General features: G+C 39.1%; 1 protein-coding gene across 1 annotated transcript in view; it reads right to left on the reverse strand.

Moving 5' to 3' along the window:
* The window catches only part of xpr1a (xenotropic and polytropic retrovirus receptor 1a), a 151350-nt gene extending 142762 nt beyond the window's left edge, over positions 1–8588 (reverse strand). The window contains exon 1 of the mRNA XM_060932620.1: positions 8345–8588. Coding sequence (XP_060788603.1) covers positions 8345–8413 — 69 coding nt within the window. The 5' untranslated portion in view covers positions 8414–8588. The remainder of the gene's footprint in view (positions 1–8344) is intronic.
* Positions 8589–16775: the final 8187 nt, after the last annotated feature.

Below are 16775 nucleotides of genomic sequence, written 5' to 3' on the forward strand. Positions count from 1 at the left end.
GGTGGTGGTGATGGTGATGATGTGATGGTGATTGTGGTGATGTGATGGTGATGGTGGTGATGGTGATTGTGGTGATGGTGATTGTGGTGATGATGATTGTGGTGGTGATTTTGCTGATGGTGATGATGATGGTGATGGTGATTGTGGTGATGGTGATGATGATGGTGATGTGATGGTGATTGTGGTGATGTGATGGTGATTGTGGTGATGGTGATTGTGGTGATGGTGATTTTGCTGATGGTGATGATGATTGTGGTGGTGATTGTGCTGATGGTGATGATGATGGTGATGGTGATTGTGGTGATGATAATGGTGGTGGTGATGGTGATTGTGGTGATGGTGATGATGATGGTGGTGGTGGTGATGATGGTGGTGAATTGATCTTTAGCAATCAAATATAATTCTGTCTTTATTTCTCAATATTCTGAGCACAGACATTTTAAAGTTTCGTCTTTTTCCTCCGTTTTAATTTAGTTTATTCTCCTGACTTACACAAGGTTTTTATTTTATTCAGAGTTGGTGTTTAATGTTCACATCATGATCACGTCTCATCGTTTATCACAAAACTGTCTTTCAAATGACTCCATATTTAAATCTATAGTTTACTTTCAGTCACAAAATTTTGTTTTTATATTGACAATACAACACTGGAACAGCGAAATAGTGACAATATTATTTAAGAAATAAAGAAATCAATAAGGATGTTGTAAATCACACTGGATGATGCAACAATATAACATCATATCGTAATAAATGACGCCACAATAGATTTTATTCTGAGATATCATGAATATCCTGATATATTTATGACTAAAATTTTCTTTTAAAGTTATAATTAAGATTTAAAAACTAGATAGAACTTGATGCCAACGGCGTCGATGGGGACGCCTCCGCCCGGTAGACTACACGCCTTATTAAGTTGTGATTTGGGGATGGACATTTGACCTCACAGTAATCTTGACCTGGTGAAATTACTTGTATCAGCCTTGGAGATATTGTGTTTACAAGGTTCCCGGACAGACATTTGACCTCACAGTGACCTTGACCTTAGACCTTTTGATCTCAAAATCTAATCAGTTCATGTTTGTCCCAAAGCGCACAAATGGTGAAAGTTTGGTGAAATTCTTTTCATTAGCCTTTGAGATATCGCGTTCACAAGGTTTCGGGACGGACACACAGACAGACGGACAACCCGAAAACATAATGCCTCCTACACCTTACGGTGGCGAAGGCATAATTAATAATAATAATAATTATTATTATTTTAAATACTTCCTAAAAATATTTTAAATTATTTATAAATTAATGACCAAAAGCAGATGATTTATTCTTAAAGTTTTTTACTTAATCTTTAAAACTGTTAAATGTTATGACTTTTATAAATCTGTTTTTCCTTCTCTATGTTCCTTTTATTTTTTTAATTAAAGGATTTTTTAATACAAAAAATAAAACTGACTTCTGACTGACTTTGATGCAAAAGGAACTAAAACAGCTGAGGTTTTTACTGACACTTTAATAAAATATACTTTATATTCTACACATCTTTACAGTTTTGTTTAGATTATATTTTTATGAACTGTAGGGCCGAATGATCTCATCAAAATATCACATCACGATTCTCAAAGAAATTTCTACAGTACACGATACAGTCTGGGCGGCACGGTGGTGTAGTGGTTAGTGCTGTCGCCTCACAGCAAGAAGGTCCGGGTTCGAGCCCCGTGGCCGGCGAGGGCCTTTCTGTGTGGAGTTTGCATGTTCTCCCCGTGGCTGCGTGGGTTTCCTCCGGGTGCTCCGGTTTCCCCCACAGTCCAAAGACATGCAGGTTAGGTTAACTGGTGACTCTAAATTGAGCGTAGGTGTGAATGTGAGTGTGAATGGTTGTCTGTGTCTATTGCCGCTTTTCCACTACAAACGCGGCTGAGTCGGGCTGAGCCGTGCCGTGCTGAGTCGGGCTGAGCGGGGCTGTTGGAGTTGCATTTCGACTACAACCGCGCTGAACCGTGCTGGCTGGAAGTGGGTGGACACATTGGGTGGAGTTAGCGAAAGTGGGTGGACGTCACGTGATGTCGTTAGGCGGCGCAAACAGTGACATCAGTGATCTTTTAAGCGGTAGTCTCACGACCCGGATAGTAAACAATAAACATGGAGGACATGGAGTCGTTAGTGTTGCTGGTCTTGGTGCTGTGGCTTGTTGTCACCGACAACGCCAACAGATACTGGCAAGAGCGTATAGATGAGGCGAGGCGCATAAGGCTTCAGAAATTCTCGTAATTCGTAATTCTTCTTCTTCCGGGTTTACGGTGTTTACAGATCCCAGCGTGCTCGCGGGGCGTGTGTGGGCATGTGAGGACACTCCTCCTCACCAATCAGTGCACAGGGGAGTGTCTGCTCACGCCCCCAGCCTCACTCAGCTCGGTTTGGCTCGCTTCAGCCCCACTCCAAAACGGTGCGAGTTTTAGGGGCTAAGCAGGGCTGAAGCGAGCTGAGTCGTGCTGTTTTTTGGTAGTCGAAACGCGAGCCGTGTCGGGCTGAAGCGAGCTGAAGTGAGCTGAAAAAGGGTAGTGGAAAAGGGCCATATGTGTCAGCCCTGTGATGACCTGGCGACTTGTCCAGGGTGAACCCCGCCTTTCGCCCGTAGTCAGCTGGGATAGGATCCAGCTCGCCTGCGACCCTGTAGAACAGGATAAAGCGGCTACAGATAATGAGATGAGATGAGATGATACAGTCTACAAACAAACTGCCAGAAGAACACTCGTGCTGCACTGATGGAACTTTATTTAATGTTGAGAAAAAATCATAACTTTCTTAAATATAAAAAACAATATTTTTATTTGTAATAAACAAACAAACAAATTCATAAAAAAATAAACAAAGGCACTGAGGAGAAAAGGTGAAAAGAGAAAAAAGCAACATTTGACACTTTTAAAAATGAAACACTTTTTAACATCAAAATTAACAAAACTTGAACATCATATCAGCCGCTTCTGAGTTTATAATTTCATAAAAAATAAAATTTATTACAGAGCTCTGACGATATCCACATCTCAGTAAAGCGCATTTTAACACATAATTTATCACAAAATTAATTTTACAATCATCATATCACCTTGCGTCCTTTGTGTATTTATTTATATTTTATTAAATTATAACATAATCTATAATGTTAAATGTAATTTTGTAAAGATAACATAAATCATCAAACAGGTTTTGTTAATTAAAAAATTTTAAATATATCGTGATAAATGTTGTGTATCGAAGAATTGCCTTTGAGAATCGTGAGATGATGTTTTTGTCACGTCACCCAAAACCCTAAAGCTAAATAAAAAGAAACTCAAACAATATCAATTATTATTTATTCATTGTTGTTGTTGTAGCTCTCAGGAACACAGCAATTCATCAAAATGGCCGCCACAGTAACGTACACACACAGCCGAGGAGGATACATGCATAGGTACAGCATTGTGTGTGTGTGTGTGTGTGTGTGTGTGTGTGTGTGTGTGTGTGTGTGTACGTGTGTGTGTGTGTGTGTGTGTGTGTGTGTGTGTATTGTTCTGGGATTTGCAGGATCCATACGGTCAGTCAGGCTGAAAGCAGATGTATTCCCAGCAGGAGAGTGTGAAGTGTGTGTGTGTGTGTGTGTGTGTGTGTGTGTGTGTGTGTGTGTGTGTGTGTGTGTGTGTGTGTAGGGCAGCAGGTCTCCATACATTTTAATCAGAGAACAGACTGAAGCTGTACATGTGACATCAGCGCTCAGCTCTGAGTGAACATTTATATCTGATTTGCATTTAATAAATCATTTAAATATTTTAATAACATCTCATTAACATTTATAAAGCTATTTATATTCACATCTGTATAACTGACACTTTTTAGTGAATTACTTTTATAAACACTGTTTCTTACTTTATTATTCATACTGCCACATTTGTGTTGATGGCTTTGCATATTTATTTACATATTTACAAAAAGTATACATTTTTTACTCCATGCATATATGCACATTTATTTACTCTAACACTAGCTCCACCCACCATGCATGCTACCACAGCTCTTCGCTCCACCCATGACATGTTCTGTTGCATCCCTTAGCTCCACCCACTATGTATTATACCACATATCTTAGCTCCACCCACCATGGATGCTATTACATCCCTTAGCTCCACCCACAATGGATTCTACTACATCCCTCAGCTCCACCCACCATGGATGCTCCTACACCTCTTAGCTCCACCCACCCAATTATGTGGAATAATTTTTAAATGCCTCATAAAACCATCAACACAAGTGATGAACGATGATAAACATCTCAGTGACGCACAACACAAACACTTTCATCATTAATTTATTTTTGGTCATGGACTTCATCATGTACTTTATGGTTGTTATTATTATTATTATTATTACATCAGTAAATTCTTACAGTGTTCTGATTGTTACTGTTGACTCTATTTACTTGTTTTTTATAACAATAATTTATTTTATTTATCTTTATTTAATGTGATTTAGTTTTTAATTTTCATAAACAAATCCATATACCTTTTTTTTTTTTTTTACAAATAATAATTAAGTAAAATAAAAAATAAAGCTCTTTTACTCACAAACCATATTAAGGTACAATTATTCATTATTTTTTAAAATATTATTATTATTATTATTATTATTTAATATTATTATTATTGGTGTGTTTTATTGTGAGATAAAAAGCAGTCTCGAGCTCATGTCTTTGTTCTACGAAGGCGGCCGGAAGTCAAGAAAAAGCAAAAAAAAAAACGGTAGAGGTGGAAAGGTAAGAAAGAAAAATTAGCAATAAAACTAAATCAATAAGGAAATAAATTCAGAGGAGAAGGAAGAAGAGCTGGAAATGTGAAATAAATCATTTTCTTTACTGGATTTTTTATCCCTTTTCCCTTTATTCTTCTGAGAGAGAGAGAGAGAGAGAGAGAGAGAGAGAGAGAGAGAGAGAGAACCAGGAAATTTCTTCAGGATTAAAACAATGACAGATTTTATTGCCTTAATCACATGACGGTGTTAAAACATTTATCGATTAAATGCAAAAGACATGATTCATTTTTTTCTCACACTGATTTAAAGTGAAATACTCGCTGTATTATACACCGTGTGTGTGTGTGTGTGTGTGTGTGTGTGTGTGTGTGTGTGTGTACATATTGTATAAAAGGTTCTTTAAGAGCAACAGTGCAGTAAAAAGGAAATGAAAAAGAGAATTTTTTTAAATGCTGCTAAAAATATTTATAATATTAAATTATTGTGGTGTAAAAGATTTATTCACTGAATAAGATACAAAAAAAACCCAACAAAATAAATGAACAGTTCTGTAAATGATTTAATTTGAAAACACAGAACTGGTACCTTTATAATAATAACAATAAAAATAACAAAACTAATAATGATGATGTTTATATTCACAAAAATAACAAACGCAACGTGTATTTACATAAAAATGAAAAGGTGCCAATATATTCACGTTACAGATTTCAGCGATAATCACAATATATTACTTTTAATATAACTACAAATCTGTTTTATCACAATATTATTTTATAACTAAAATACAGCGCAGTACATCTTTATTTATATATTTTATATATTTATTGTTCATATAAAAGGTTCTAGAACGGGTTCCACATCAGCAGTGCTTCAGTCCAACATTTGCTGTTCCACCCATTTTTTGTTAAAATCAAAAAGAAATATTTAACTGTAGTCTAATGTTTACATTTTCAAAAGGATCATGTGAAAAAATGGTTACAGAACCAAGAGAAGTTCTGTAACTGAATTGTTCGAAGAGCTTTTACTGACACTTTTATTTATTTTAGGGGTTTTTTTTCTACTTTTTTAAGGACACACACACATCTTAAAAATATATCGTAAAAATGCGTTAGTATATACAATTTCTTTATTATGGATCACATTTAGTTTAAGACCTCAGCAGTTTTTTTTTGCACAGAATTAAAATATTATTTATTATTTAAATATATATATATAATATTTATTATATACACATTACTATTGTTTACATAAAATTACATTATATTATTTACCTATTTTAGTTATTTTTTAATTGTATTATTAGTCTTGTATTATTTATGTTGCCCTTCATTAAAACATAATTCATTTAGAATTTTTATTTATATATTTTATTTTATATCTGTTTGGTTGATGTTATTAAATAGATTCACATATTATTAATACACTTATTATTATTACTTTATTGCACCTTATTAACAAAATTGAAATGTAAACCTTTTACTGTTAATAACTTTCATTAATCATGATGTTAATTACAACTTTGTTAACATGTTTTTGTGTTTTATTCATTACTTTAAACTGAATGCTGGAATTATTTTGTAGATTAAAATTAACAGAACCAAACAAACTCACTCAAAAATCCAACACTAAAACACTTCAAACAGCAACCTACAGCCGATACAAAACCCACAACCCTGCACACTTCTGCTACAAACACTACATCAATACATCACTAACTCAGGACACTCCTACCTCACTAGCGCACGACCTCACAACTTCACTAGACCACTGCCTCAGTACACCACTACCTCACTACACCGCTACCTCAGTACACCACTACCTCACTGGTGCACTACTACACTACACCACTACCTCAGTACACCACTACCTCAATACACCACTACCTCACTACACCATCACCTCACTACGTCACTACCTCAGTACACCACTACCTCACTAAACCATTGCCTCACTACGCCATTACTAGCACATTACACAATTACTTCAATACACCACTACCTCAATATCACATTACCTCACTAGTGCATTACCTCAGTACAGCACTACCTCAATACACCACTACCTCAGTACATCACTACCTCACCACACCACTGCCTCACTAAACCACTACCTCACTAGATCAATACCTCAATACACCACCTCCTCAGTACACCACTACCTCACTAAACCACTGCCTCACTAGCACACTACCTCACTAGTGCATTGCCTCACTAAACCATTATTTCACTATCTCATTACCTCACTAGCGCATTGCCTCACTACCTCACTAAACCACAGTCTCATTACACCATTACCTCACTAGCGCATAACACCACTACCTCACTATCACATTACCTCAGTACACCGCTACTTCACTAGTGCATTACCTCACTACCTCACTACCCCACTACCTCACTATCACATTACCTCACTACACCACTACCTCACCACCACACCTCATTAGACCACTGCCTCATTACACCATTGTCTCACTAGCGCATTACACCACTACCTCAGTACACCACTACCTCACTATCACATTACCTCACTACACCACTACCTCACCACTACCTCACTAAACCACTACCTCATTAGCTCATTACCTCAATACACCACTACCTCAATACACCACTACGCCACTAAACCACTGCCTCATGAGCACACTACCTCACTAGTGCATTAACTCACTACCTCACTAAACCACTACCTCACTAAACCACTGCTTCACTACACCACTACCTCACTAGCGCATTATCTTACTACACCAATACTTCAGTACACCAGTACCTCACTAAACCACTGGCTCACGAGTGCACTACCTGACTAGCTCATTAGCTCACTACACCACTACCTCAATACAACACTACCTCAGTACATCACTACCTCAATAAACCGCTGTCTCACTAGCCTACTACCTCACTACACCACTACCTCACTAAACCACTACCTCACCAGCACACTACTTCACTACATCACTACCTCACGAGTGCACTACCTCACTACACCACTACCTTACTAGTGCACTACCTCACTACACCACTACCTCACCAGCGCACTACTTCAGTACACCACTACCTCACTGGCACATTACCTCACTACATCCCTGTCTCACTAACACACTACCTCATGAGTGCATTACCTCACTAAAACACTACCTCACTATCTCTGCACCTCAATAATTCACTAGCTCAATAGGTCTCTGTCTCAGTACCTCCAGAGCTCACTATTTCACTACCTCACTATCTCCCTACCTCAATAACTCACTATCTCATTACCTCAATAGGTCTCTGTCTCATTACCTCACTATCTCCCTACCTCACTGATGCACTACCTTGCTAGCTCACTACCTCATTACCTTTCTACCTCTCCACTTAGGGTACAATATAACTTCCTAATGCACATTAGTGTGTTATAAACAGGACATTACAGCCCTGTGCTCTCTCTAAACGGTGCCATCTGTGGTGCACGCGCGTTAAATGCACGAGACAGAGAGATTTGCTGCAGGCTTCCGGTCATCATTCTGCTCGCGCTTCCGTTAGGTTACTGAGTGCGCGTGATGTTTGTTTGTTCCGTCTCTCACCTCGTACTGGATGTACTGCTTCCGCCATTCCGGGGTGATGTGAGCTGAAAGGTGCTCCGCGAACTTCATGCTGCGCCGGTAAATAATAACAATAATAACAACAACAATAAATAAATAAATAAACAAGAAAAAATCAGTGTTTGTGATTTCTGTGCTTTAGTTTCCGGTTCGCTTGCTCGCGCGCTGAAACTCCGCAGCGCTTTGATTGGTTGATTTTTTTTGCAGTGAAACTTCAGCTCGAAGCCGCTCGCGCGCACAACGGAACAGACTGAGCGGCGGCGGTCTCGCGCCTGTAAACCCGTCTGCGCGCGCGCGCTCTCTCTCTCTCTCTCTCCACCATCCGCGCCTGCGTCAGCCGAGCGCGTGCCAAAACCGAACGGCTCGCTCTCGCGCCCTCCTGTCGCCCCCACGCGGCGAAAAGCAGAACAAACACACCCTCGCGCGCGCCGAGTTTGCCGCCTTTCACTTCACCTCAGGAGTTAGCATCATGCTAAAGGGACTGTGGAGTCTGTTTTTTCCGGCACTTCTGAGAGAAATGTTGACCAAAACAGTGTCTACATCACTCCGAAAGGGAAATAAATTATTTTCTACATAAATTAGTAAATGTGGAGGACGTTTGAATTTTTTTTCAATCAACAATCATTCAACTTATAAAATGGTTTCTCACTTGTTTCCTCCTTTATGTCTAACTTGACCCAGTATTTACTCACAAAGATTATGTACTATGATAACAAAGATAAACATACCTCTTGAATATATAGTAAACTTTTATTATTTATGCTAAATTTCATATCCATAAAAAATGTAAGAAACTTTAACTGCACATATCAGTTAGCAAAACTGACTTTGTTACTGACTCCTATAAATTATTATTCTGCAGGAAAAGTCAATTATTAGCTAAAATACACTTCCACCCCGCTATAACGAACTCCCCCGAACTCCCTGGGGGAATCTGAATAGTTCGTAATACTGAAATGGACCCACTTGTCACACCAAACATATTATATGAGAAGTTTTAAAACACATTCTCCTTATCACGAATTTCTCCTTCCGAGTCACTGTCGCAGTTCACTGACTGAGTTAAAGTGCTGATGACACGTTTTTGACATCTTTGGCGATGTTTTATAACATAAAAAGTAATTCCCGATGATCCATATATTAATTCACGAAGGCGCCTATTTTACAAGTTATGATAAAAAACGCGGCTATTTGGGCAAATTTGACGGGGCTGCAGCACCCAGGAGACGAAGGAGGAGGAGGAGCTATATGACGTCAGCAAAAGAGCCTTCCTCCTAACTTACCAGTTTGTTGTTGATGCGGCAGGTGTTCAGTTTGTCATTATTAGTATTATTATTATTATACATTATTTTATATATATATATATACATATACATTATATATATATATATATATATATATATATATATATATATATATATATATATATATATATATATATATATTAGTTATTATGCCTTCGCATTGTTGCTCCAAAACCTACAAGGATGGGGTAAGTTTATTCAAGTTTCCCAGAGATCCTGAGCTGCATGCGAAGTGGGTGAAGCAAGTCAGGCGCACTCGTGACAAGTGGGAGCCCTCACCAACATCCGTCCTGTGCTCTGAACACTTCGATTTGGATTGTTTTGACACCCTTCCCAGCTTAAAAGAATCTCTTGGGTGTTCAGTTCAGCACAAACCTGTGTTACTACCATCAGCAGTGCCTACACAGTGTTGCCAGATTGGGAGGTTTCCCGCCCAGTTGAGCGGTTTCAAGTGCATTTTGGTGGGTTTTGAACATATTTTGGGCTGGAAAATGTCAGCAGTATCTGTTGCCAGTATTCTGGAGGGGGTCTACTATGCCGGATCCAAAGACAGTCCTCCTGTCAGAACATGTGTTGTGAAACGACATAAGATAAAGGTACGTAGAGCTATAGATTCTACATGATAATCATAAATGTAATCATAAAGTCGGCGTGATATCAGTCATGTATTTGCTTGTGAAAGCTTGCGGCTTTCATGTAACTGCCGCCTAGCAACGAGAGGCAAAGGGTAAAGAGGGTAGGCTATCATAGATTCTATTCGGAAGAGATCAACACAATTCTAGACTCCCAGAAGAGGAAGAGCTAGCACTAGAGAGTTCACCGGCGTTTTCATGCGCCATTTCCATTGAGTAGAACCAGAGTAGAACAGCCAGTGAACCGCAGCATGTTCTCCCACTGACGTCACAGCATGGCTGCGAGCCACAGACCCAGTTTTCTTGCGCTGTGCAATTAAAAGTTGGATATTCGCATAACAACAGCTTCTTTTCACGTAATTATAACAGAAATCTAACATGTTTGCCATGTTGTATAGTTTATTTAAGAAATTGCATAGAGTCATGTTCGTGTCATCAGCCCTTTAAAGGATCACAAACAGAGACAATGACAGTGTTGTATAAAGTACTGGGAAATCACACTCAAGTAAAAGTATTGGTACCCTTCCAAAAAATGACTTTGGTAAAAGTCAAAGTCACTGACTGAAATGTTACTTGAGTTAAAGTCTTAAAGTATCTGACATTTCTTGCACTTAAGAATGACAAGTCATGCAAAAATAAATGTACTCAAGTAATGTAATTAAAAGTACACGTAAAAGTAAACAAGCAAAGGCGATCTGAATTTGTAATATTTTTAATATTTTGGTAAACTGAAGGTAATTTGTCACCAATGGTTCATGACAAGCAATTACACTGCTGAAAATAGAGGTGCACACAACCATTATAAACAAGAAAAAAATAAATTGGGAGAAAAATGAAGCTGCCTATCTGGCATCTGAAGATGGAGGCCACAGTTTTTTAGGTACTGAGCCTTTGTTTTTTAAACTAAGAGAAAGTACTGAAAATTAGGCATACATCACACCATTAAGGAAAAAAACATTAAAAAGCTGCTACTGTTATTGCACTTTATAAACTATGGAGGTGCATACACGACCAATTGCTGTCATAATAATCAAAAGAAAAAAGTAATTTGGAGAAAACTGAAAAACCTGAGAAAACCTCGATGTGTTTCTTTAGATTGGACGGGGAGTTTCTATAAGATAGAATTTCCACGTTTTTTGGAAGGCATAAGAGGCACTTCATTCGATAGGACGAATCCTTCACATCAACGTAAGAGAACATTGTGTTCAAATACGGCCAGGGGTGCTCATCATCAGGTTCCTCTTCATTTGTAGCCGAAGTAGCTGCTGTCTCCGTCTCCTCTTCCATCAGGGCTGTTGATTGCGAAGCTTAGCCTGGGCCCGCCCATCCTAAGCGTGACGCAACACGAGGGCCTGTTGCGAGCTTAGTCTGGCCAGGCAAGCTATCTACAGCTCTTCCAAGCTCCCAAAAAATCGGGAGCCAATCAACTTTGAGCATCTCCAACGGCCCTGGGTAGAGGCGTGTTCAAGGCAGTGACGTAGTAGAACTGCGACCGGAAGCCATAGATTGTTTACAGAATCTATGCCGGAAGCGCTTCATTCACTAGAAACATTACAAACATGGAGCAAGTTCTCATTGAAAACGGAGCAAAGAGCAGCCCTGGAGGTATTTATTGAAAGGAAGGACGTTTTCGCCTTGCTCCCGACCGGCTTCGGTAAGAGTTTAATCTATCAGTTAGCCCCGTCGTGTCACATACGTCAGAGGAAAGAGTGATGTGATTGGTTTAAGCTTCATCACAGCCTTTTCTGGCTTCGACCAGTAGCAAACTGAGGCATTTCAGGGAGGCGGGTCAACCACGCACTTTGGGAAACGGTTGGGCTTAATATCTTTGCCAGACCAAATGCTCGCAGAGCTTTGAAGTCACGTTAGCCAGACTATGCGAAGCTAGCTTTCTGCTTACTGCGTGAAGCCAACAGGTGTAGCCTATTGGTTGTCATGCGCAAGTGGTGAACAAGCCTAGGCACGTCCTGACTTCGTTGCAGTCAGTGGGGTTAAAACACGTTTTTTTTCCTTTCTTTTTTTGTAACAAGTAACTAAACAGCTCTTTGAAAATGTATCGGAGTAAAAGTATGCAATTAAGTTAAAAAATATAGTGAAGTAAAAGTGAAAGTTCTCAAAAATTTGAAAACTCAAGTAAAGTACAAAATCTCCCAAAATGTACTTAAGTACAGTAGTGAAGTATTTTTACTTCGTTACTCTACAACACTGGACAATGATCGAGCTCTTCATCTGTTATGGAAATGATGGTGGTTACCAGCATATCGTATCGTGTCAATGTCCACCCACTGACTCGCTATGTTTCTAAATCTTCACCATTCAGTTCAGTCATGTTTTGCAAATCACTCATTTATGTCGCTGCAGGGCTGGACGGGTTGGGGGATTTGAAATGTTGCTGATACGCTTTAGCGAGGTGTTAAGTTTAGCTGTATCAGCAGTCATTTCATCCTTTTATTGATCCTTTGATCACCATTCTCGATAATTGTTAGTGACTAAGCGAGACTAGTTAAGCCTTTGTTTTATGGCGTTAACACTTATTGTTAACTTGACTGCGGACGTGATTACTTATTGTTTTGTCTCTGGTGGAAAGAGGACCACATGGCTCAGTGTGTCATGTAAACAGGTGAATGACACATTTAATTGCAGGAAGAGTGTTTATTTACAAACAGGCAAGCAAATGGGACAAAAACATAAGAGAAAGGCAGGGTTGTGAAATGGGCAATGGTCATGCAAGGTACAAACAGAACGGCAGAGGCAAAGACAAAAAGGAGAGTCCAAATACACAAAACAAAGTCAAAACCAGAAAGGCAAGACACATATATAAGGCTTGGTAATGTGAGACACTTGGTACAGTGTGTATACATCACCAAGTCTGCGTGTTTAGAGAGTCTTTATAAGCACACACTGTGATTGTACTCCCATCCAGAACAGGTGCAGGGTACTGTAATTAGTTTTAATGGTGCTGCCTGCTCACAGTGATGGTTTTTTTTTTTTTTTTTTGTGGACTTCAACTCATTGTCATTTAAGGCGGAGGACACAAATTTAGTTTGTTATATGCAAAAATTCAGAGTAAAAGTGTTTGTTATAGCACGGTTGCTATATACACGGTTAGTGTATTGTCTTCTATTACCGGTTTTTGCAACATGTCCACAACTTGGTTATTTTCAAACATGTTTTTTGTTCCAATTTTTGAATATCACATGACAACTGAATGTAATTTTTACTGTGTGGGGGTGGGGGGTGGTAGGCCCTGAGGGGTATGAATGAGACCCACTACACTGAAAATGCATGGAATATATTACCAGCATGTTGGACATTATTGCAGATTACTCAGGAGCCAATCAGAATGCGTGACAACTGAACCCAGTAAAATGAAATAGAAAATGAAAATTGAACTCTTTTGCTGGGGGTTTATTGCCCCACACCTGTAGGGAATTGGTAGTACTGTAAAAACATTTGGAAAACTGATGCACTTTTATCACTGGATTTGATGCTAGTTAATTTGTAATAATGTGTTTGTTTCTTCTATTATACTGTTAATAAAGTTGCATTCTTTATACCATATAATTAAAAAAAAAAAGTGTGAGGCTGAATGCCCCACACCCTCCCCTGATATGTCGTGTTGCTCGTGTGAATCATATACCCATGTTCTTATATAAATTTTTTACATGTTCTCAATAAAACATAATCTTAAAGATTTCCATTAAGTTTTCTCTCATTTTTGGTTTCATTTTGCTTTGAAGTCATGTGTTTAAACAACATGACACACTCAAAAAAATAAAACATTGGATTTACTTAACCGAGTTATGGCAACCGGTCCAACGAAACTGTGTTAATTTAGATGTATTGAATACAGTTATGTGTTGAAAAACTCAACATAACTGTATTCAATACATCTAAATTAACACAGTTTTGTGGGACCGGTTGCCATAACTCAGTTAAGTAAATCCAATGTGCTTTTTTTTTAGTGCAGTCAGCTAAATCATTAGCTTATATTTTAGCCTCTTTAGCATTTAGCTAGTGCAGTTGCTTATGTTTGTGATTTTCAAGACCACGCCCCCTGACAACAGAATCTCTGAGGAAAACTGAAGTTACAGGATGTGTGGTTAATAGTACCGTAAAATACCAAATAATAGCCCGGGCTATTATTTGTCTCAATCACGTAAGAGACCCGGCGCGTATTAGAGACTAGGCGGCTATTTGGAACAGGCGATTAATTCCTTCTTCACAAACACCTTCCCCAAAATCTACCTCAAAACGGGGAAAAAATCATTCTCAGATAGGCCTACTTTTAACCAGTATAACTTACAGTTTCTTTCGAGTTAGATTACAGATAGCACGGTGCCGACTTCGGGGAATTTTGAAGATGCAGAATGCATCTTCGCATGGCACAGTCGGGGTGGATAAAGGATAAATCACACACCTTTTCCTGTTAATGACTAGTTAAGTGCATGCTTTACAAAATAATCAAGAAACCACACCATTGTCTGTGCGCAGCACTGTGATTTAATTACTCTGCAAAGTTATGGTCACTTGCTATCACCCTCACCCATGCAGCCTCCACCCTTTGCGCTTCGCGATGTCTGTCAATCTGAAATTGCATGGAGGGCGCGACGTTGAAGCAACATAATTAGGGTGCGAAGTGTCAAACCAAAGGGTTTTTTCTTATGCTGAAAAATAAGTGACCTGCAGTGGCTACATACTGTCATCTTGCATTCTCATGTTTCTCTCCAAGACGTCTCCCTATTTGGCGGATATGAGCCTATTCCCCGAGTGAGTTGGTACGGTGGCTCGACCCCGTAGAAAACTTAAAGTTCGGATGAAAGTTAGTTGAATAGGTTACTGACTTGTAGGCCTACATGTTGCCTGCCTGACGCGTGCTTCTGCCCAACTTGCACGACAGATTACTTGTTGAAAAGGCCCCTTGGATTAGATTGGCCGCGAGCAGACTGAAATGCATGTTAGAACGCTCTCACCTTTTTTGTAAAGCATCTTCCAGATCCGAATGGGTAAGGGCAAGTGAAATGGTATAAGGTCTTTAATAAAACTCAGTGTGTGCTTTGATGCATGCATTCGGCAATTTAGGTCGTTTAACAGAAGCAGCAGTCCAACCTTGGAAACCCGCAGTCCTCAATGTCACCACACACGCTGGCTTTCGTTGGGTATACTCAAAGGGGTATTCCTCATTCGATGACGTAAGTGATATCCCACACACCCATGTCAAACGTAATTGGCTAAGACATCTGTCAAAAGTTACGGAGTTGCATTCCTCAAGAAATTTTACGGTAGACCAAGATTATAACATTGAAATGGCATGTTTATTATCACGTAACAAAATGTTGTAAACAGTATTATAGAAATAATTTCATTTTGCATTCATTCATTCATTCATTCATATTGTTTCGGTAGAAAACTATGCAATGCAAAATCGTTTAAACACCAGAAAACCAGAAAAGTGCTGGGCCTCAAGATTCTAGATAGAACGTTCGGATGCTTTTTTTTTTTTTTAGACCCCGGCGAGTATTCGGAACCGGCCTTTATTTGTCACAACACACACGTACACCCGGCCGTTAAAGGGAACTCGGCGGTTAATTGGAACTCGGCTATTATTTGGTATTTTACGGTATGTTTGTTGTGAAATTGTTTATTAAATTATTGTAAAATCCCCACAGGTGGGTGGAGCACAGAAGCACGGCAGGCCAGAACTGAGTTTTTACAAAACTCTTTATTCACTCGCTTTCTAGTGTTTACATTCAGTCTCCCAGCCACATGCATGCACACCAGTGTTCGGGTTGGGGAGAGAGCTCCCTTCCTCTGCTCTCCCTCTCTTCTTATAGGGCGCAGTCACTGGGGAAGACACACAAACACAGGTTAATTCCCATCAGGTACAGTGATTCTACCACTTACCTTCCCTGACTCTGCCCTCCATTCACACACCAGGGCTCGAAATTCATATATTTTTTCACCAGCCAGCCGGACTAGTTACCTTCCAAAGTAACTCGCCAAACAGAAAATCGACTCGCCAAAATTTGTTCATGTATGAATTTTACTTCTGTCAAAAATAACGCAAAAGAGAGTCGTTACCATTGTTCATGACTAATGTGCATTTATTTCAAGACCCGAGTATTTTGATCCTGTTGTTAAATACATAAATGAGAACAACACAGAGCACCATAATATAATATCAACAAATAATAATATATTGGAAAACTTGGCAACTTGATGTATGAGTATTGAAAACAAATATACTTACTATCATGACTATAGCACCCAAAATATGTCCAACATGCTTTGTAGTGCTGCTGCCTTTCGTGATGACAGGTTTTTTTTTTTTGCACACTTTACAAACTGGCATCTGCTGTTCCACGTCCTCCTCGCGATATCCAAAAAAATGCCAGATGACTGACCCCTTACTAGTTCTTTTAGGAACCAATTTGTCCGCTTCCATTTTTAATTTGTCGCTGAAATTGACAGAGCTTA

The sequence above is a fragment of the Neoarius graeffei genome, chromosome 10 (assembly GCF_027579695.1).
Source record: "Neoarius graeffei isolate fNeoGra1 chromosome 10, fNeoGra1.pri, whole genome shotgun sequence".
Lineage (NCBI taxonomy): Eukaryota > Metazoa > Chordata > Actinopteri > Siluriformes > Ariidae > Neoarius > Neoarius graeffei.